Source organism: Bombina bombina, chromosome 3, assembly GCF_027579735.1.
Source record: "Bombina bombina isolate aBomBom1 chromosome 3, aBomBom1.pri, whole genome shotgun sequence".
Lineage (NCBI taxonomy): Eukaryota > Metazoa > Chordata > Amphibia > Anura > Bombinatoridae > Bombina > Bombina bombina.
The window spans coordinates 1,138,108,284-1,138,130,104 of record NC_069501.1 but is presented as its reverse complement, the minus strand read 5'-3'; the positions used below and the strand labels follow the sequence as shown (position 1 = coordinate 1,138,130,104).

General features: G+C 41.6%; 1 protein-coding gene across 1 annotated transcript in view; it reads left to right on the top strand.

The window, feature by feature from the left end:
- Positions 1-21,821, top strand: part of SKA3 (spindle and kinetochore associated complex subunit 3) — a 668,958-nt gene that overhangs the window by 486,428 nt on the left and 160,709 nt on the right. The window contains exon 8 of the mRNA XM_053708518.1: positions 19,784-20,002. Coding sequence (XP_053564493.1) covers positions 19,784-20,002 — 219 coding nt within the window. The remainder of the gene's footprint in view (positions 1-19,783; positions 20,003-21,821) is intronic.

The following is a 21,821-nucleotide window of genomic DNA, read 5'->3' as shown; positions in this document are numbered from 1 at the left end:
TCCCTATGATCCAGGAGAGTCAATATATGACTACCGTGGACTTAAAGGATGCTTATCTCCACATTCCGATTCACAGAGATCATCATCAGTTCCTCAGGTTTGCCTTCTTAGACAGGCATTACCAGTTTGTGGCTCATTCCACTTCTCGGCCGTCAGTGGCTCAGTGTATGGAAGTAATCGGCTTAATGGTAGCGGCAATGGACATAGTTCCGTTTGCCCGCCTACATCTCAGACCACTGCAACTTTGCATGCTCAATCAGTGGAATGGGGATTACACAGATTTGTCCCCTCTACTAAATCTGGATCAAGAGACCAGGGATTCTCTTCTCTGGTGGTTATCTCGGGTCCATCTGTCCAGGGGAATGAGTTTCCGCAGGCCAGAGTGGACTATAGTGACGACAGATGCCAGCCTTCTGGGCTGGGGCGCGGTCTGGAACTCCCTGAAGGCTCAGGGTTCGTGGACTCAGGAGGAAGCCCTCCTTCCGATAAACATTCTGGAACTAAGAGCGATATTCAATGCTCTTTAGGCTTGGCCTCAACTATCCCAGGAGTAAAGAACTGGGAGGCGGATTTTCTAAGTCGGCAGACTTTTCATCCAGGGGAATGGGAGCTCCATCCGGAGGTATTTGCACAGCAGATTCAACTATGGGGCAAACCAGAACTGGATCTGATGGCGTCTCGTCAGAACGCCAAGCTTCCTTGTTACGGGTCCAGGTCAAGGGATCCCCAGGCAGCGCTGATAGATGCTCTAGCAGTGCCCTGGTCCTTCAGCCTGGCTTATGTGTTCCCACCATTTCCTCTCCTCCCTCGTCTGATTGCCAAGATCAAGCAGGAGAGAGCTTTGTGATTTTGATAGCACCTGCGGGGCCACGCAGGACTTGGTATGCAGTTCTGGTAGACATGTCATCCCTTCCACCATAGACTCTGCCGCTGATTAATTAATTCAGGCTCGAAAGCCTGTCACCAGGAAAATCTATCATATAAGATATGGTGTAAATATCTTCATTGGTGTGAATCCAAGGGTTACTCATGGAGTAAAGTCAGGATTCCTAGGATATTATCCTTTCTCCAAGAAGGATTGGAGAAGGGATTGTCAGCTAGTTCCTTAAAGGGACAGATTTCTGCTCTGTCTATTCTTCTGCACAAGCGTCTGGCAGATGTTCCAGACGTTCAGGCGTTTTGTCAGGCTTTAGTTCGAATCAAGCCTGTGTTTAAACCTGTTGCTCCACCATGGAGTTTAAATTTAGTTCTTAAAGTTCTTCAAGGGGTTCCGTTTGAACCTCTGCATTCCATAGATATCAAGCTTTTATCTTGGAAAGTTCTGTTTTTGGTAGCTATCTCTTCGGCTCGAAGAGTTTCAGAGTTATCTGCCTTACAGTGTGATTCCCCTTATCTGATCTTCCATGCAGATAAGGTAGTTTTGCATACCAAACCTGGGTTTCTTCCTAAGGTGGTATCTAATAAGAATATCAATCAGGAGATTGTTGTTCCGTCACTGTGTCCTAATCCTTCTTCAAAGAAGGAACGTCTATTACACAATCTTGACGTGGTTCGTGCTTTAAAGTTTTATTTACAAGCTACTAAGGATTTTCGTCAAACATCTCCATTGTTTGTTGTCTTCTCTGGACAGAGGAGAGGCCAAAAGCCTTCGGCATCTTCTCTTTCTTTTTGGCTGAGCATAATCCGTTTAGCTTATGAGACTGCTGGCCAGCAGCCTCCTCAAAGAATGACAGCTCATTCCACTAGAGCGGTAGCTTCCACATGGGCTTTTAAAAATGAGGCCTCTGTTGAACAGATTTGTAAGGCGGCGACTTGGTTTTCGCTTCATACTTATTCTAAATTCTACAAATTTGATACTTTTGCTTCCTCGGAGGCTATTTTTGGGAGAAAGGTCTTGCAGGCAGTGGTGCCTTCCGTTTAAGTTCCTGCCTTGTCCGTCCCTTCATCCGTGTCCCAAAGCTTTGGTATTGGTATCCCACAAGTAATGGATGAACCCGTGGACTGGATACACCTTACAAGAGAAAACAAAATTTATGCTTACCTGATAAATTTCTTTCTCTTGTGGTGTATCCAGTCCATGGCCCGCCCTGTCACTTTAAGGCAGGTGTTTTTTTATTTTTTTTATTTATTTTTTATTGAGGTTCTCATATAGGCATACAGACAGTTAACCTGAGCAAGGTATAAATCATAGTACAACAACAGTATACAATATGTATCCAAAGTAAACATATAGGAGCTGCATTTGCTCTCATAGTACCTTGAGTGTTTAGTGTAAGAACATATCATGTAATCTACTACACGTATATAATCTTATCTGATGCTGTAAACAAATGCTTAAACAGTCAAAAGAAAAAAATGAACCTCATAATTTCATGTTTTTTTCTTAGAAATAGTGAACAACAGTGAAAAACAAAACATAAACAACCTGTTAATTTGAAGATAGAGAAACATCACAAGGATATTACAATTTCTGGGTAACTTAGAAGGTTGTTTACCGAATGAGTGTAAGTGATGTCATACTAAAACTATATATAAGTAGAAGTAGAACCACGATGCAATTTGAAGTATATAAACATAGAGTTCTTGCTAGAGAGTGCACAGGATTTTAATATGAAACAAGAACATAAGGTTCTAACTTCAATACATGAGAGAAAAAAGATGTAAGTTATAAAGTGAAATATGATTACATTTGCGGTGTTTATCTAGGGAAACCGCATTAAAACACCTCAGACATAAATACGGATGTCAGAGTGTATTGGTGGGAGGGGGGAGCTATATAGAAATAAAAATTATTATTATGGGAACAGAAAAAATATTAAGTTCGACATCATGGTCGCATAACTGGCATATAATGTTATAGTGAGATTGCCAACCAAGTGTGGTCTAATCAGTGCACTTAGCATTATCAGTTATGTTTAAACACCTTTATGTCGTGTTCCATATAGCAAAAACCTTGTTATATTTTATTGAATGGGATGAGGGCCATCAATTGCCTCCATGGGGTAAAAAAACCTGTATGTACATCTATAACAGTAACAATAATCAAAACACTAGTTAAACATAATATGTAGCATTGGTCAATATACATCTAGACACATTTATTATTATAGTATCTCCCCCCAGGGAAAGGGTGAGGGGAGACACAGTCGGCAGGGACATGTTGTGGGAGCTAACAATACTATGAACCGTGTTTATTGGGTGGAAAAATAACCAATATAACTACTATCTTGGCGCATATGTCCGTTATTACTAGGTGCATAGGAATTTTCATTCTGCCATCCCCTATACCTTGAACAGTATATAAATCAGGGAGAACAGGAGGTAACTCGAAATATGAAGCCCATAGGTACATATTGTTAAATGGATGCAGCAGAAGTTTAGCCATAACAAAACTTGTACACCCCTCTAATGGCGAAACGCTACACTTTGTCACCATATATATTACAAGACATTTGGAAAAAATTCTCAGTGTTAAATATTCAACATAGGGTACATGTAAGTTGTTGGAAATCAGTCAAGTATAAATATTAAGTCGGCACCAGGCCTTATCACTTGGGCATGGGCCCTATACCCAAGCAACTTGTTGTTTACATTTATATAAAAAGTAATGCACAGCAGACTTCCAATATACTATTTATGGTTAAAGTAATGTAACCCCTGGCTGGGTTTCTAGGTGCGCACAGTTTACCTTAATAAATCGGTGAAAGAGAGTGACTACATTGTGTTGCGCCAGCCATAGTATCATGTTTAGTGGTTGAAGTACACCTAAAGCTGCAACTTAAAATGTTGCATCCACAATCAATCTGCTATGAGAAAAACAGATGGTCTCCTCTGGGGGTCTCTCCGATGCTCACCGCTCTGGCTCTTCTCTCCTGTGTCAGCCCCAACCTCGCAGCACTCGTGACATGTCGGCTCTCAGCCACAGAATTTGGTTGCGTAGTTACCCAACAGCAGCCTAGCCTAGGCAACTGTCTCGGCTGAAGTGGACCTAACTCCGGTGAATCCCCGATCTCCATGTTGGCTGCACATCTCATCGAAGCCTTAATATCTCCCACCGAGTAGTCAGGTTTCGTTGGTTCAACAGTGCGTGGTAGCGGGACGACGCCATCTTGGATGACAAGTTGCGCGGTCGATTGTGTGAGCCATCTGGAAATTATCACTAACATTTCAGAGTAGTGTCGCTTCAATAGCTCAGATATCTTCTCTTCTAGCTGTGTTGTAGGCATGGTCCTTTAAGTGAAATAGTAAGGTGAACACCCTGGTGGTTCCGATGTCTAGTATCTATCGTATCCTGTAGGCTGCAATTTTCCTTGTAACGTAGCTGGGTAGCAGAGGTCAATGCCACACTTCCAAAGTTATCAAACCACTTCTTCAAGGGACAAAACACATCTCTATATCCTCATGAGCCAATATTGCCTCTTCAAAATGATCCAAAATTAGATAAAGTTACTGAAAGTTATATGCCATTGCAGAGCTCCCTAGAAATGCGACTTGCCAGCTCAGCTACTTGCTCCGCCCCCCCCCCCCCCTCTGTTTTTTTATTTTTAAACTACAGTCACCACTGCACCCTATAGTTTCTCATTTTTCTTGCTTGTCTTCGGTCGAATGACTGGGGGTGGCAGTTAGGGGAGGAGCTATATAGACAGCTCTGCTGTGGGTGTCCTCTTGCAACTTCCTGTTGGAAAGGAGAATATCCCACAAGTAATGGATGAACCCGTGGACTGGATACACCACAAGAGAAATAAATTTATCAGGTAAGCATAAATTTTGTTTTTTTCATAAACCTCAGGCACTTCTGCACCTTATATTACTTCATTTCTCCTTTCCCTTTGGTCGAATGACTGGGGGTTGTGGGTAAGGGGAGTGGTATTTAACAGCTTTGCTGTGGTGCTCTTTGCCTCCTCCTGCAGGCCAGGAGTGATATTCCCAATAGTAATTATGATGATTCGTGGACTCACTGTGTCAAGATAGAAACAAATTTATTAGGTAAGCATAAATTTCATTTCTCTTGTAAGACGTATCGAGTCCACGGATTCATCCTTACTTGTGGGATATTCTCCTCCCCTACAGGAAGTGGCAGAGAGAGCACCCACAGCAGAGCTGCCTATATAGCCCCCCCCCCTTAGCTCCACCCCCCAGTCATTCTCTCTGCCTGCTTAACTGCTAGGAAGGGCAAAGAGGAGTGTGGTGACAAAAATGTTAGGTTTTTATTTTCTCAAGCAAAAGTTTTATTTTTAAATGGTACCGGTGTGTACTATTTACTCTCTGGCAGAAAAGGGATGAAGATTTCTGCAAGGAGGATGATGATCTTAGCACTTTGTAACTAAGATCCACTGCTGTTCTCACAAGGGCTGAAGAGTACAGGAAAACTTCAGTTGGGGGAACAGTTTGCAGGCTAAACTGCATTAAGGTATGTTCAGTCTATTTTTTTCTAGACAGACTGTTATTTCTAGAAAAGGCTGGCAATATCCCCATGAGGGAAGGGTAAGCTATATTCAGACACTTGGATAGGAATTTCAGCTTGCATGAAGGGCTCATTAGTTACTGGTGACACTGTTTGGTAAAAACGTTTTGTTTATTCAGTGAATGATGCAATTATAACGTTTTTTTGAAGGGACTAAAGGGGTCATTGTGGCGTGTTTTTGAGTTTTCTAACCCACATGGTTAATTTAGAGACACTCTAGTGTTTGTCTGTTAGGCCTCAAAACATTGAGTGAGGTGGGAGGGGCATATTTCCGTGCCTCAGTTGTGCAGTTTCTTTTCCTCTGAGACTTCTAACTGCTTCTCCAGAGGTTCTTGCCGTGTTTGAGGGCTGTAAAAGAAGTTTTTCCCCCCACAAATTGTTCTGAAGGGCAGGTAGGAGCCACAGCAGAACTGTGGCAAAGTGCTTTGTCTATTCTTCTACACAAACGTCTGGCAGATGTCCCAGACGTTCGAGCATTTAGTCAGGCTTTGGTCAGAATCAAGCCTGTATTTAAACCTGTTGCTCCGCCATGGAGCCTAAAGTTAGTTCTTAAAGTTCTTCAAGGGGTTCCGTTTGAACCTATGCATTCCATGGATATTAAGCTTCTATCTTAGAAAGTTTTGTTTTTAGTAGCTATCTCTTCGGCTCGAAGAGTTTCTGAGCTATATGCTTTACAGTGTGATTCCCCTTATCTTATTTTCCATGCAGATAAGGTGGTTTTGCGTACCAAAACTGGGTTTCTTCCTAAGGTTGTTTCTTATAAGAATATCAATCAAGAGATTGTTGTTCCTTCACTGTGTCCTAATCCTTCTTCAAAGAAGGAACGTCTGTTGCACAATCTTGATGTGGTTCATGCTTTAAAGTTCTACTTACAAGCAACTAAAGATTTCCGTCAAACATCTTCATTGTTTGTTGTTTATTCTGGTAAGCGGAGAGGTCAGAAGGCTACGGCTACCTCTCTTTCCTTTTGGCTGAAAAGCATCATCCGTTTGCCTTATGAGACTGCTGGCCAACAGTCTCCTGAAAGAATTACTGCTCATTCTACTAGAGCTGTGGCTTCCACATGGCTTTTAAAAATGAGGCTTCTGTTAAACAGATTTGTAATGTGGCGACTTGGTCTTCGTTTCATACTTTTTCCAAATTTTCCAAATTTGATACTTTTGCTTCTTCGGAGGCTATTTTTGGGAGAAAGGTTCTACAAGCAGTGGTGCCTTCCGTTTAAGGTCCCTGTCTTGTCCCTCCCTTCATCCGTGTCCTAAAGCTTTGGTATTGGTATCCCACAAGTAAGGATGAATCCGTGGACTCGATACATCTTACAAGAGAAAACATAATTTATGCTTACCTGATAAATTTATTTCTCTTGTGATGTATCGAGTCCACGGCCCGCCCTGTTTATTAAGACAGGCATATATGTTTTTATTTTTAAACTTTCAGTCACCACTGCACCCTATAGTTTCTCCTTTTTCTTCCTAGCCTTCGGTCGAATGACTGGGGGGTGGAGCTAAGGGGAGACCTATATAGGCAGCTCTGCTGTGGGTGCTCTCTCTGCCACTTCCTGTAGGGGAGGAGAATATCCCACAAGTAAGGATGAATCCGTGGACTCGATACATCACAAGAGAAATACATTTATCAGGTAAGCATAAATTATGTTTTTTAAAACTTCTCATAATACTGATGAAATTTGTAATGACGGCAACATACTGATATATCCTCCTCTGATGAGGATCTCTCTAAATTAGAAGATCCTACTTCAGACACTGATAAATCATCTTATCTTTTTAAGATTGAGTATATTCGTTCTTTGTTAAAAGAAGTGTTGTTAACTTTGGATATTGAGGAGTCTGGTCCTATTGATAATGAATCCAGTAAATGTTTAAATTCTGTTTTTAAACCTCCTGTGACTACTCCTGATGTTTTTCCTGTTCCTGATGCTATTTCTGATGTGATTGCTAAGGAATGGTCTAAGCCTGGTACTTCTTTTGTTCCTTCTTCAAGGTTTAAAAAGTTGTATCCTTTGCCAGTGGCTAAATTAGAGTTTTGGGGGAAAGTCCCTAAGGTTGATTGGGCTATTTCTACTCTTGCTAAACGTACTACTATTCCTATGGAAGATAGTACTTCTTTTAAGGATCCTTTAGATATAAAGATTGAATCTTATCTAAGGAAAGCTTATTTGCATTCTGGCTATATGCTCAGACCTGCCATTTCTATGGCTGATTTCAACTTTTTGGTTGGATAGATTAGCACAACGGGAAAAATACTCTGATTTGCATAGCATTGTTCATTTGCTTCAACATGCTAATCATTTTATCTGTGATGCTATTTTTGATATCATCAAGATTAATGTTAAATCTATGTCTTTGGCTATTTTAGCTAGATTTTTCAAATCATGGAATGCTGACATGGTATCTACATCTAGGTTAATATCTCTTTCATTCCAGGGTAATAATTTGTTTGGTTCCCAGTTGGATTCTATTATTTCCACTATTACTGTAGGGAAGGGAGTTTTTTTGCCTCAAGATAAAAAGTTTAACCCCTTAATGACCACAGCACTTTTCCATTTTCTGTCCGTTTGGGACCAAGGCTATTTTTACATTTTTGCGGTGTTTGTGTTTAGCTGTAATTTCTCCAACATAGGTGTGTCCGGTCCACGGCGTCATCCTTACTTGTGGGATATTCTCTTCCCCAACAGGAAATGGCAAAGAGCCCAGCAAAGCTGGTCACATGATCCCTCCTAGGCTCCGCCTACCCCAGTCATTCTCTTTGCCGTTGTACAGGCAACATCTCCACGGAGATGGCTTAGAGTTTTTTAGTGTTTAACTGTAGTTTTTATTATTCAATCAAGAGTTTGTTATTTTGAAATAGTGCTGGTATGTACTATTTACTCAGAAACAGAAAAGAGATGAAGATTTCTGTTTGTATGAGGAAAATGATTTTAGCAACCGTCACTAAAATCCATGGCTGTTCCACACAGGACTGTTGAGAGCAATTAACTTCAGTTGGGGGAACAGTGAGCAGTCTCTTGCTGCTTGAGGTATGACACATTCTAACAAGACGATGTAATGCTGGAAGCTGTCATTTTCCCTATGGGATCCGGTAAGCCATGTTTATTACGATCGTAAATAAGGGCTTCACAAGGGCTTATTAAGACTGTAGACTTTTTCTGGGCTAAATCGACACATATTTAGCCTTGAGGAATCATTTTATTTGGGTATTTTGATATAATAATATCGGCAGGCACTGTTTTAGACACCTTATTCTTTAGGGGCTTTCCCAAAGCATAGGCAGAGCCTCATTTTCGCGCCGGTGTTGCGCACTTGTTTTTGAGAGGCATGGCATGCAGTCGCATGTGAGAGGAGCTCTGATACTTAGAAAAGACTTTCTGAAGGCGTCATTTGGTATCGTATTCCCCTTTGGGCTTGGTTGGGTCTCAGCAAAGCAGATACCAGGGACTGTAAAGGGGTTAAAGTTCAAAACGGCTCCGGTTCCGTTATTTTAAGGGTTAAAGCTTCCAAATTTGGTGTGCAATACTTTTAAGGCTTTAAGACACTGTGGTGAAAATTTGGTGAATTTTGAACAATTCCTTCATGTTTTTTCGCAATTGCAGTAATAAAGTGTGTTCAGTTTTAAATTTAAAGTGACAGTAACGGTTTTATTTTAAAACGTTTTTTGTACTTTGTTATCAAGTTTATGCCTGTTTAACATGTCTGAACTACCAGATAGACTGTGTTCTGAATGTGGGGAAGCCAGAATTCCTATTCATTTAAATAAATGTGATTTATGTGACAATGACAATGATGCCCAAGATGATTCCTCAAGTGAGGGGAGTAAGCATGGTACTGCATCATTCCCTCCTTCGTCTACACGAGTCTTGCCCACTCAGGAGGCCCCTAGTACATCTAGCGCGCCAATACTCCTTACTATGCAACAATTAACGGCTGTAATGGATAATTCTGTCAAAAACATTTTAGCCAAAATGAACACTTATCAGCGTAAGCGCGACTGCTCTGTTTTAGATACTGAAGAGCATGACGACGCTGATAATAATGTTTCTGAAGGGCCCCTAACCCAGTCTGATGGGGCCAGGGAGGTTTTGTCTGAGGGAGAAATTACTGATTCAGGGAACATTTCTCAACATGCTGAACCTGATGTGATTACATTTAAATTTAAGTTGGAACATCTCCGCATTCTGCTTAAGGAGGTATTATCCACTCTGGATGATTGTGACAAGTTGGTCATCCCAGAGAAACTATGTAAAATGGACAAGTTCCTAGAGGTGCCGGGGCTCCCAGAAGCTTTTCCTATACCCAAGCGGGTGGCGGACATTGTTAATAAAGAATGGGAAAGGCCCGGTATTCCTTTCGTCCCTCCCCCCATATTTAAAAAATTGTTTCCTATGGTCGACCCCAGAAAGGACTTATGGCAGACAGTCCCCAAGGTCGAGGGAGCGGTTTCCACTTTAAACAAACGCACCACTATACCCATAGAGGATAGTTGTGCTTTCAAAGATCCTATGGATAAAAAATTAGAAGGTTTGCTTAAAAAGATGTTTGTTCAGCAGGGTTACCTTCTACAACCAATTTCATGCGTTGTCCCTGTCGCTACAGCCGCATGTTTCTGGTTCGATGAGCTGATAAAGGCGGTCGATAGTGATTCTCCTCCTTATGAGGAGATTATGGACAGAATCAATGCTCTCAAATTGGCTAATTCTTTCACCCTAGACGCCACTTTGCAATTGGCTAGGTTAGCGGCTAAGAATTCTGGGTTTGCTATTGTGGCGCGCAGAGCGCTTTGGTTGAAATCTTGGTCGGCTGATGCGTCTTCCAAGAACAAGCTACTTAACATTCCTTTCAAGGGGAAAACGCTGTTTGGCCCTGACTTGAAAGAGATTATCTCTGATATCACTGGGGGTAAGGGCCACGCCCTTCCTCAGGATCGGCCTTTCAAGGCAAAAAATAAACCTAATTTTCGTCCCTTTCGTAGAAACGGACCAGCCCAAAGTGCTACGTCCTCTAAGCAAGAGGGTAATACTTCTCAAGCCAAGCCAGCTTGGAGACCAATGCAAGGCTGGAACAAGGGAAAGCAGGCCAAGAAACCTGCCACTGCTACCAAGACAGCATGAAATGTTGACCCCCGATCCGGGACCGGATCTGGTGGGGGGCAGACTCTCTCTCTTCGCTCAGGCTTGGGCAAGAGATGTTCTGGATCCTTGGGCGCTAGAAATAGTCTCCCAAGGTTATCTTCTGGAATTCAAGGGGCTTCCCCCAAGGGGGAGGTTCCACAGGTCTCAGTTGTCTTCAGACCACATAAAAAGACAGGCATTCTTACATTGTGTAGAAGACCTGTTAAAAATGGGAGTGATTCATCCTGTTCCATTAAGAGAACAAGGGATGGGGTTCTACTCCAATCTGTTCATAGTTCCCAAAAAAGAGGGAACGTTCAGACCAATCTTAGATCTCAAGATCTTAAACAAGTTTCTCAAGGTTCCATCGTTCAAGATGGAAACCATTCGAACTATTCTTCCTTCCATCCAGGAAGGTCAATTCATGACCACGGTGGATTTAAAGGATGCGTATCTACATATTCCTATCCACAAGGAACATCATCGGTTCCTAAGGTTCGCATTCCTGGACAAGCATTACCAGTTCGTGGCGCTTCCTTTCGGATTAGCCACTGCTCCAAGGATTTTCACAAAGGTACTAGGGTCCCTTCTAGCTGTGCTAAGACCAAGGGGCATTGCTGTAGTACCTTATTTGGACGACATTCTGATTCAAGCGTCGTCCCTTCCTCAAGCAAAGGCTCACACGGACATAGTCCTGGCCTTTCTCAGATCTCACGGATGGAAAGTGAACGTGGAAAAGAGTTCTCTATCTCCGTCAACAAGGGTTCCCTTCTTGGGAACAATAATAGACTCCTTAGAAATGAGGATATTTCTGACAGAGGCCAGAAAAACAAAGCTTCTAGACTCTTGTCGGATACTTCATTCCGTTCCTCTTCCTTCCATAGCTCAGTGCATGGAAGTGATCGGGTTGATGGTAGAGGCAATGGACATAGTTCCTTTTGCGCGCATTCATCTAAGACCATTACAACTGTGCATGCTCAGTCAGTGGAATGGGGATTATACAGACTTGTCTCCGAAGATACAAGTAAATCAGAGGACCAGAGACTCACTCCGTTGGTGGCTGTCCCTGGACAACCTGTCACAAGGGATGACATTCCGCAGACCAGAGTGGGTCATTGTCACGACCGACGCCAGTCTGATGGGCTGGGGCGCGGTCTGGGGATCCCTGAAAGCTCAGGGTCTTTGGTCTCGGGAAGAATCTCTTCTACCGATAAATATTCTGGAACTGAGAGCGATATTCAATGCTCTCAAGGCTTGGCCTCAGCTAGCGAGGGCCAAGTTCATACGGTTTCAATCAGACAACATGACAACTGTTGCGTACATCAACCATCAGGGGGGAACAAGGAGTTCCCTAGCGATGGAAGAAGTGACCAAAATCATTCTATGGGCGGAGTCTCACTCCTGCCACCTGTCCGCTATCCACATCCCAGGAGTGGAAAATTGGGAAGCGGATTTTCTGAGTCGTCAGACATTGCATCCGGGGGAGTGGGAACTCCATCCGGAAATCTTTGCCCAAGTCACTCAGCTGTGGGGCATTCCAGACATGGATCTGATGGCCTCTCGTCAGAACTTCAAAGTTCCTTGCTACGGGTCCAGATCCAGGGATCCCAAGGCGGCTCTAGTGGATGCACTAGTAGCACCTTGGACCTTCAAGTTAGCTTATGTGTTCCCGCCGTTTCCTCTCATCCCCAGGCTGGTAGCCAGGATCAATCAGGAGAGGGCGTCGGTGATCTTGATAGCTCCTGCGTGGCCACGCAGGACTTGGTATGCAGATCTGGTGAATATGTCATCGGCTCCACCTTGGAAGCTACCTTTGAGACGAGACCTTCTTGTTCAGGGTCCGTTCGAACATCCGAACCTGGTTTCACTCCAGCTGACTGCTTGGAGATTGAACGCTTGATCTTATCGAAGCGAGGGTTCTCAGATTCTGTTATCGATACTCTTGTTCAGGCCAGAAAGCCTGTAACTAGAAAGATTTACCACAAAATTTGGAAAAAATATATCTGTTGGTGTGAATCTAAAGGATTCCCTTGGGACAAGGTTAAGATTCCTAAGATTCTATCCTTCCTTCAAGAAGGATTGGAAAAAGGATTATCTGCAAGTTCCCTGAAGGGACAGATTTCTGCCTTGTCTGTGTTACTTCACAAAAAGCTGGCAGCTGTGCCAGATGTTCAAGCCTTTGTTCAGGCTCTGGTTAGAATTAAGCCTGTTTACAAACCTTTGACTCCTCCTTGGAGTCTCAATTTAGTTCTTTCAGTTCTTCAGGGGGTTCCGTTTGAACCCTTACATTCCGTTGATATTAAGTTATTATCTTGGAAAGTTTTGTTTTTAGTTGCAATTTCTTCTGCTAGAAGAGTTTCAGAATTATCTGCTCTGCAGTGTTCTCCTCCTTATCTGGTGTTCCATGCAGATAAGGTGGTTTTACGTACTAAACCTGGTTTTCTTCCAAAAGTTGTTTCTAACAAAAACATTAACCAGGAGATTATCGTACCTTCTCTGTGTCCGAAACCAGTTTCAAAGAAGGAACGTTTGTTGCACAATTTGGATGTTGTTCGCGCTCTAAAATTCTATTTAGAAGCTACAAAGGATTTTAGACAAACATCTTCCTTGTTTGTTGTTTATTCCGGTAAAAGGAGAGGTCAAAAAGCAACTTCTACCTCTCTCTCTTTTTGGATTAAAAGCATCATCAGATTGGCTTACGAGACTGCCGGACGGCAGCCTCCCGAAAGAATCACAGCTCATTCCACTAGGGCTGTGGCTTCCACATGGGCCTTCAAGAACGAGGCTTCTGTTGATCAGATATGTAGGGCAGCGACTTGGTCTTCACTGCACACTTTTACCAAATTTTACAAGTTTGATACTTTTGCTTCTTCTGAGGCTATTTTTGGGAGAAAGGTTTTGCAAACCGTGGTGCCTTCCATTTAGGTGACCTGATTTGCTCCCTCCCTTCATCCGTGTCCTAAAGCTTTGGTATTGGTTCCCACAAGTAAGGATGACGCCGTGGACCGGACACACCTATGTTGGAGAAAACAGAATTTATGTTTACCTGATAAATTACTTTCTCCACCGGTGTGTCCGGTCCACGGCCCGCCCTGGTTTTTTTAATCAGGTCTGATAATTTATTTTCTTTAACTACAGTCACCACGGTACCATATGGTTTCTCCTATGCAAATATTCCTCCTTAACGTCGGTCGAATGACTGGGGTAGGCGGAGCCTAGGAGGGATCATGTGACCAGCTTTGCTGGGCTCTTTGCCATTTCCTGTTGGGGAAGAGAATATCCCACAAGTAAGGATGACGCCGTGGACCGGACACACCGTTGGAGAAAGTAATTTATCAGGTAAACATAAATTCTGTTTTTCCTCTTGCTCATTTACTGTACCCACACATATTATATACCGTTTTTCTCGCCATTAAATGGACTTTCCAGAGATACCATTATTTTCATCATATCTTATAATTTATTGTAAAAACATTTATAAAATATGAGAAAAAAATGGAAAAAAAACACTTTTTCTAACTTTGACCCCCAAAATCTGTTACACATCTACAACCACCAAAAAACACCCATGCTAAATAGTTTCTAAATTTTGTCCTGAGTTTAGAAATACCCAATGTTTACATGTTCTTTGCTTTTTTTGCAAGTTATAGGGCCATAAATACAAGTAGCACTTTGCTATTTACAAACCATTTTATTCAAGATTAGCGCTAGTTACATTGGGACACTGATATCTTTCAGGAATCCCTGAATATCCCTTGACATGTATATATTTTTTTTTAGAAGACATCCCAAAGTATTGATCTAGGCCAATTTTGGTATATTTCATGCCGCCATTTCACCGCCAAATGCGATCAAATACAAAAAATCGTTCACTTTTTCACAAACTTTCGGTTTCTCACTGAAATTATTTACAAACAGCTTGTGCAATTATGGCATAAATGGTTGTAAATTTTTCTCTGGGATCCCCATTGTTCAGAAATAGCAGACATATATGGCTTTGGCATTGCTTTTTGGTAAATAGAAGGCCGCTAAATGCCGCTGTGCACCACACGTGTATTATGCCCAGCAGTGCAGGGGTTAATTAGGGAGCTTGTAGGGATCTTGTAGGGTTAATTTTAGCTTTAGTGTAGTGTAGCAGACAACCCAAAGTATTGATCTAGGCCCATTTTGGTATATTGCATGCCACCATTTCACCGCCAAATGCGATCAAATAAAAAAAAAAGTTCCCTTTTTCACAAACTTTTTGTTTCTCACTGAAATTATTTACAAACAGCTTGTGCAATTATGGCATAAATGGTTGTAAATTTTTCTCTGTTATCCCCTTTGTTCAGAAATAGCAGACACATATGGCTTTGGCGTTGCTTTTTGGTACTTAGGCCGCTAAATGCGCATCACACGTATTATGGCTAGCAGTGAAGGGGTTAATTAGGTAGCTTGTAGGGAGCTTGCAGGGTTAATTTTAGCTTTAGTGTAGAGCTTAGCCTCCCACCTGAAACATCAGACCCCCTGATCCCTCCCAAACAGCTCTCTTCCCTCCCCCACCCCACAATTGTCCCCGCCATCTTAAGTACTGGCAGAAACTCTGCCAGTACTAAAATAAAAGCTATATTTGGGCTTTTTTTTTTTTTTTAAAGAAAAGGCATATTTACATATGCTGCTCTGTAGGACCCCCCTTTAGCCCCCAACCTGACTGATCCCCCACCAAACAGCTCTCTAACTCTCCCCCTCTGCCTTAATGGCCGCCATCTTGGGTACTGGCAGCTGTCTGCCAGTACCCAGTTTAGAATAAAATTACTGATATTTTTTATTTTTTCCCCTTTTCTGTAGTGTAGCTCCCTGCCCCACCAAAGACCAACCCCCCACCCCCTCCTAGATACCTCCGATTTATATATATTATTAATTTAAATACAGCATTTCTCAAACTTTTTATAAGTTATAGTTTCTGTAGTGTAGCGTTCCCACCCGCTCCCGCCCCGTGCACGCGCCCGCCCGCCGCCCCCCGTGCACGCGCGCCCGTGCGCGCCCCCATTGGCCCTGCCCCCGATCCCGCCCCCCTCTACATTACCCGGCCCATCGATGGCCGCCCACCCGCCTCCCAAGTCGGCTCCCACCCACCAACGATACCGGCCATCGATGTCCGGTGCAGAGAGGGCCACAGAGTGGCTCTCTCTGCATCGGATGGCCATCTAGAGTTATTGCAGGATGCCTCCATATCGAGGCATCACTGCAATAACCGGAAAGCAGCTGGAAGCGAGCAGGGTCGCTTCCAGCTGCTTTCCACACCGAGGACGTGCAGGGTACGTCCTCAGGCGTTAACTGCCTTTTTTTTGAGGACGTACCCTGCACGTCCTCGGTCGTTAAGGGGTTAAAGGCAAATCTAAAGCTTCTAATTGGTTTCGTTCCTTTCGTCAGAATAGAGAACAGGAAACCACTCCTTACCCTAAAGACTCTGGCTCCAATTGGAAACCATCCTTGAGTTGGAATAAATTCAAGCCTTACAAGAAACCAAAGCCAGCCCCCAAGACTGCATGACGGTGTGGCCCTCAATCCAGTTCTGCTGGTAGGGGCCAGATTGAAATTATTTCAAGATGTTTGGGCAGGTTCCATTCAGTATCATAGGATTCAGAATATTGTCTCTCAGGGGTATCGAATAGGTTTCAGAATAAGACCTCCTGTGTGAAGATTTTTTCTCTCTCTCACGTTCCAACAAATCCTGTGAAAGCTCAGGCTTTTCTGAAGTGTGTTTCAGATCTAGAGCTTTCAGGAGTAATTGTACCAGTTCCAATTCGGGAACAGGGTCTGGGTTTTTATTCAAATCTATTCATTGTCCCAAAGAAGGAAAATTCTTTCAGACCAGTTCTGGATCTGAAGTTTTTGAATCATTTTGTAAGGGTCCCAACTTTCAAGATGGTGACTATATGGACTATTCTGCCTTTTTTTTCAGCAAGGTCATTACATGTCCTCAATAGACAGGATGCGTATCTTCACATTCCGATTCATCCAGACCACTATCGGTTTCTGAGATTCTCTTTTCTAGACAAGCATTACCAATTTGTTGCTCTTCCATTTGGCCTAGCAACAGCTCCAAGAATTTTTTCGAAGGTTCTCTGTGCCCTTCTATCTGTAATCAGAGAGTAGGGTATTGCGGCGTTTCCTTATCTGGATGATTTCTTGGTAGTGGCTCAATCTTTTCACTTAACTGAATCTCACACAAATCAAACTGTTGTTTCTTCAAAGACATGGTTGGAGGATCAATTTACCAAAGAGTTCCTTGATTCCTCAGACAAGGGTCACCTCTTTACTTTTCCAGATAGATTCAGTATCCATGACGCTGTCTTTAACAGACAAGAGACAAATGAAATTGGTTTCTGCCTGTCGAAACCTTCAGTCTCGATCATTCCCTTCAGTGGCTATGTGCATGGAAGTTTTAGGTCTCATAAATGCAGCATCGGACGCAATCCTCTTTGCTCGTTTCCATATGAGACCTCTGTAGCTTTGCATGCTGAATCAATGGTGCAGGGATTATACTCGGATATCACAGTTGATATACTTAAATCCCAACATTCAACTCTCTCTGTCCAGGTTGTTAGACCATCATCGGATTTTTCGAGGGGCCTCTTTTGGACTGTGATTTCAACAGATGCAAGTCTCACAGGTTGGGGAGCTGTCTGGGGGTCTCTGACAGCACAAGGAGTTTGGAATCCTCAAGAGGCGAGGTTACCAATCAATATTTTAGAGCCCGTGAAATTTTCAGGGTTCTTCAGGCTTGGCCTCTATTAAAGAGAGAATCATTCATTCGTTTTCAGACAGACAATATCACAACTGTGGCATATGTCAATCATCAAAGGGGGACTCACATTCCTTTAGCGATGAAAGAAGTATCTTGGATACTTTCTTAGACGGAATCCAACTTCTGTCTAATTTCTGCGATACATATCCCAGGTGTAGACAATTGGGAAGCGGATTATCTCAGTCATCAGTCTTTACATCCAGGGGGAGTGGTCTCTCCATCCAGATGTATTTTGTCAGATTGTACAGCTGTGGGGTCTCCCCGAAATAGATCTTATGGCTTCCCATCTAAACAAGAAGCTTCCCAGGTACCTTTCCAGGTCCAGGGATCCTCAGGCGGAGATGGTGGATGCATTAGCAGATCCTTGGTTTTACCAACCTGCTTACATTTTTCCGCCTCTTGTTCTTCTTCCAAGGGGATTCTCCAAAATCATATTGGAACAATTGCATGTTTTTCCTGATAGCACCAGCATGGCCTCACAGGTTTTGGTATGCAGATCTTGTCCGGAAGTCCAGTTGCCAACTTTGGCTGCTTCCTTTAAGGCCAGACCTTCTGTCTCAAGGGCCGTTTTTCCATCAGGATCTCAAATCGCTAAATTTGAATGTATGGAAATTGAACACTTAGTACTTACTCGTAGAGGTTTCTCTGACTCAGTGATTAATACTATGCTACAGGCTCGTAAGTCTGTTTCAAGGAAGATTTATTATTGGGTTTGGAAAACCTATATTTCATGGTGTTTTTCTCATAAATTATCTTGGCATTGTTTTAGGATTCCTAGAATTGTACAGTTTCTTCAGGATGGTTTGGATAAAGGTTTGTCTGCAAGTACCTTGAAGGAACAAATATCTGCTCTTTCTGTTTTATTTCATAGAAAGATTGCTAAACTTCCTGATATTCACAGTTTTGTTCAGGCTTTGGTTCGTATCAAGCCTGTTGTTAAATAAATCTCTCCTCCTTGGAGTCTTAATTTGGTTTTGAAGGCTTTGCAGGCTCCTCTTTTTGAGCCTATGCATTCTTTGGATATTAAACTACTTTCTTGGAAAGTGTTGTTTCTTTTGGCTATCTCTTCAGCTAGAAGAGTTTCTGAATTGTCTGCTCTCTCTTGTGAGTCTCCTTTTCTGATTTTTCAATCAGGATAAGGCTGGACTTCCTTTAAATTTCTTCCTAAGGTTGTGAATTCTAACATTAGTAGGGAAATTGTTGTTCCTTCCTTGTGTCCTAATCCCAAGAATACTCTTGAAAGATCTTTACATACTTTGGATGCTGTAAGATCATTGAAATATTATGTCGAAGCTACTAAGGATTTCGGGAAGACTTGTAGTCTATTTGTTGTTTTTTCTACTCCTAGGAAAGGTCAGAAAGCCTCTGCCATTTTTTTTGCGTCTTGGTTAAAGCTTTTGATTCACAAGGCTTATTTGGAGGCGGGACAGCTCATTCTACTAGATCAGTCGCCACTTCTTGGGCTTTTAAGAATGAAGCTTCGGTTGATCAGATTTGCAAAGCAGCAACTTGGTCTTCTTTGCATACATTTACAAATTTTTTTACCATTTTGATGTATTTGCTTCTTCTGAAGCAGTCTTTGGTAGAAAAGTTCTTCAGGTAGCTGTCTGTTTGTTTGATTCTTCTGCTTATGATTTGTTTTTTTCTTGAAATTTATGTGAAATTTATGTCTTTTTTTTTTTTGTGGATTTAATTTTTTCAGCTCTTCTGTGGTCTTCCACATCTTGGGTATTTTGTATCCCATACATCACTAGCTCATGGACTATTGCCAATTACATGAAAGAAAACATAATTTATGTAAGAACTTACCTGATAAATTAAATTTCTTTCATATTGCCAAGAGTCCATGAGGCCCACCCTTTTTTTTTGGTGGTTATGATTTTTGTATAAAAGCAAAATTTTATTTCCAGTTCCTCTTTTTGTATGTTTTTTACTCCTTACTTTATCACCCCACTATTTGGCTATTTGTTAAACTGAATTTTGTGTGTGGTGAGGGGTGTATTTATAGGCATTTTGAGGTTTGGGAAACTTTGCCCCTCCTGGTAGGATTGTATATCCCATACGTCACTAGCTCATGGACTCTTGCCAATATGAAATAAATTAATTTATCAGGTAAGTTCTTACATACATTGTTTTTTTGTAGAGTATAATAAAAAGTTTTTTTTTTTTCTAGCTTTTTTGTGTGTTTTAGCTGTGGCTATTTTAATATAGTTATTTAAATTATTATTTAAATTTATTTTACAATATATTTATTTAGGCCATCTTTTGATAGAGATTGAGCAATGTTTTGCATTTCAGTGACGACTGACCCAATGGTTTACTTTTTTCAGAGTAGTGTTGATAATTCTTGAATGCTACAAAGCCTCAGAGTATATCTTCTGCTATTCTATGTTGAATTGTTTGTCTGCAGGCAAAGGCATTGGATATAAAAGATCCACCAAAACCAAAACTTACCAACAGACTAGATATGGACGATACTGCACCGTCATTGGTTTTAAATTCCGGCCGATATTATCAAGATTTTGAAAATACAGTAAAAATACCTTCTCCCCCAAAAATGAGTGATTTCATTCTTGGTACGCCTCAACGACCGGAAATGACACTGTCTTTAACTGAAGATCTTTTCAAGGTATAACTTATTTAAAGTGTTATCTGACCAAAATACACTCTAAAAACACTATATACAAAATAGCTGTAAAGTAAATAATGCAGCATATCTCTCCTACATTAAATGAATCTGCACTATGCCTTACACTATTTTTGTAAGGTGCTTGCTTTTCTGGTTAATTTTTAAAATGTGCCCCAATTGTGGCTTTTTGTAAATAAAAAATATTAGCAGTTTTAATAAATAAAAAAAAACTGCAGTAGCCAGTTTTTAGGGGTTAAATTGGGCAGGTGTGGGTTGTTAGAAAAAAAAAACGGCACTGAAAAGTGCTTTTACGTTGCGGTCTGTAGGGAACTGTGTGTTCACTGTAAATATATATGTATATGCTTATATACATATATATATATATTTATGTGTTAATGTGTACATTCACATATTAACACATAAATATATATGTATATTCATATACATATATATTTAACTTTGCTGCCCATCGCTGCATGGCTTACCCTCTTCGCTGTGCTAGGTTCTCATGCTGTGTCTAACTGCAAAAGAATGAGGCTCGCATTGGAGCCTATGGAAGTGCACTCTATTGAGCGCAAAGCTTCCATGCAATGCGAACACGAGTTCGCGTTCGCATTATGCTCCACTTAGAATACCAGTGTACAATAGCATGCGCTGGTATTACAAGTTGAGTGCAAATATCGCTTTCGCAAAAGCAATATTTTGCGCTTCACTTAAAGGGACACTCAATCAAAATTAAACTTTCATTATTCAAATAGAGCATGCAATTTTCAGCAACTTTCCAATTTACTTCCATTAACAAAATGTGCACAGTCTTTTTATATTTAAACATTTTGAGTCACCAGCTCCTACTGAGCATGTGCAAGAATAAGTGTGTATGCATTTGTGAATGGCTGATGGCTGTCACATGGTACGTGTATGCATTTGTGATTGGCTGATGGCTGTCACATGGCAAAGGGGGAGTGGAAAAAGACATAACTTTTAAAATTGTCAGAAAAAAAATCTACTACTTATTTGAAGTTCAGACTAAGTGCTATTGCATTGTCTTGTTATCTTGCATTTGTTGATTATGCAAATCTACTGTGTTGACTGGTCCTTTAAAATAAAACACTTTGAGCTAGATTACAACAAAATACGTTTACTGCCCTCTGCCTATATGCCAGGGCAATGTTTCTTAACTCCAGTCTTCAAGTACCCTTAAAGGACCAGTCAACACAGTAGATTTGCATAATCATCAAATGCGAGATAACAAGACAATGCAATAGCACTTAGTCTGAACTTCAAATGAGTAGTAGATTTCTCTTGTAAGGTGTATCCAGTCCACGGATCATCCATTACTTGTGGGATATTCTCATTCCCAACAGGAAGTTGCAAGAGGAGACCCACAGCAGAGCTGTAATATAGCTCCTCCCCTAACTGTCATACCCAGTCATTCTCTTGCAACTCTCCACAAAGATGGACGTAGTAAGAGGAGAGTGGTGTATTATAGTTAGTTTCTTAACTTCAATCAAAAGTTTGTTATTTTTAAATGGTACCGGAGTGTACTGTTTTATCAAAGGCAGCATTAGAAGAAGAATCTGCCTGTGATTTCTATGATCTTAGCAGAAGTAACTAAGATCCATTGCCGTTCTCACATATTCTGAGGAGTGAGGTAACTTCAGAGAGGGAATGGCGTGCAGGTTTTCCTGCAATAAGGTATGTGCAGTAAACATATTTCTAGGGATGGAACTTGCTAGAAAAATGCTGCTGATACCGGATTAATGTAAGTTAAGCCTAAATGCAGTGATTTAATAGCGACTGGTATCAGGCTTATTAACAG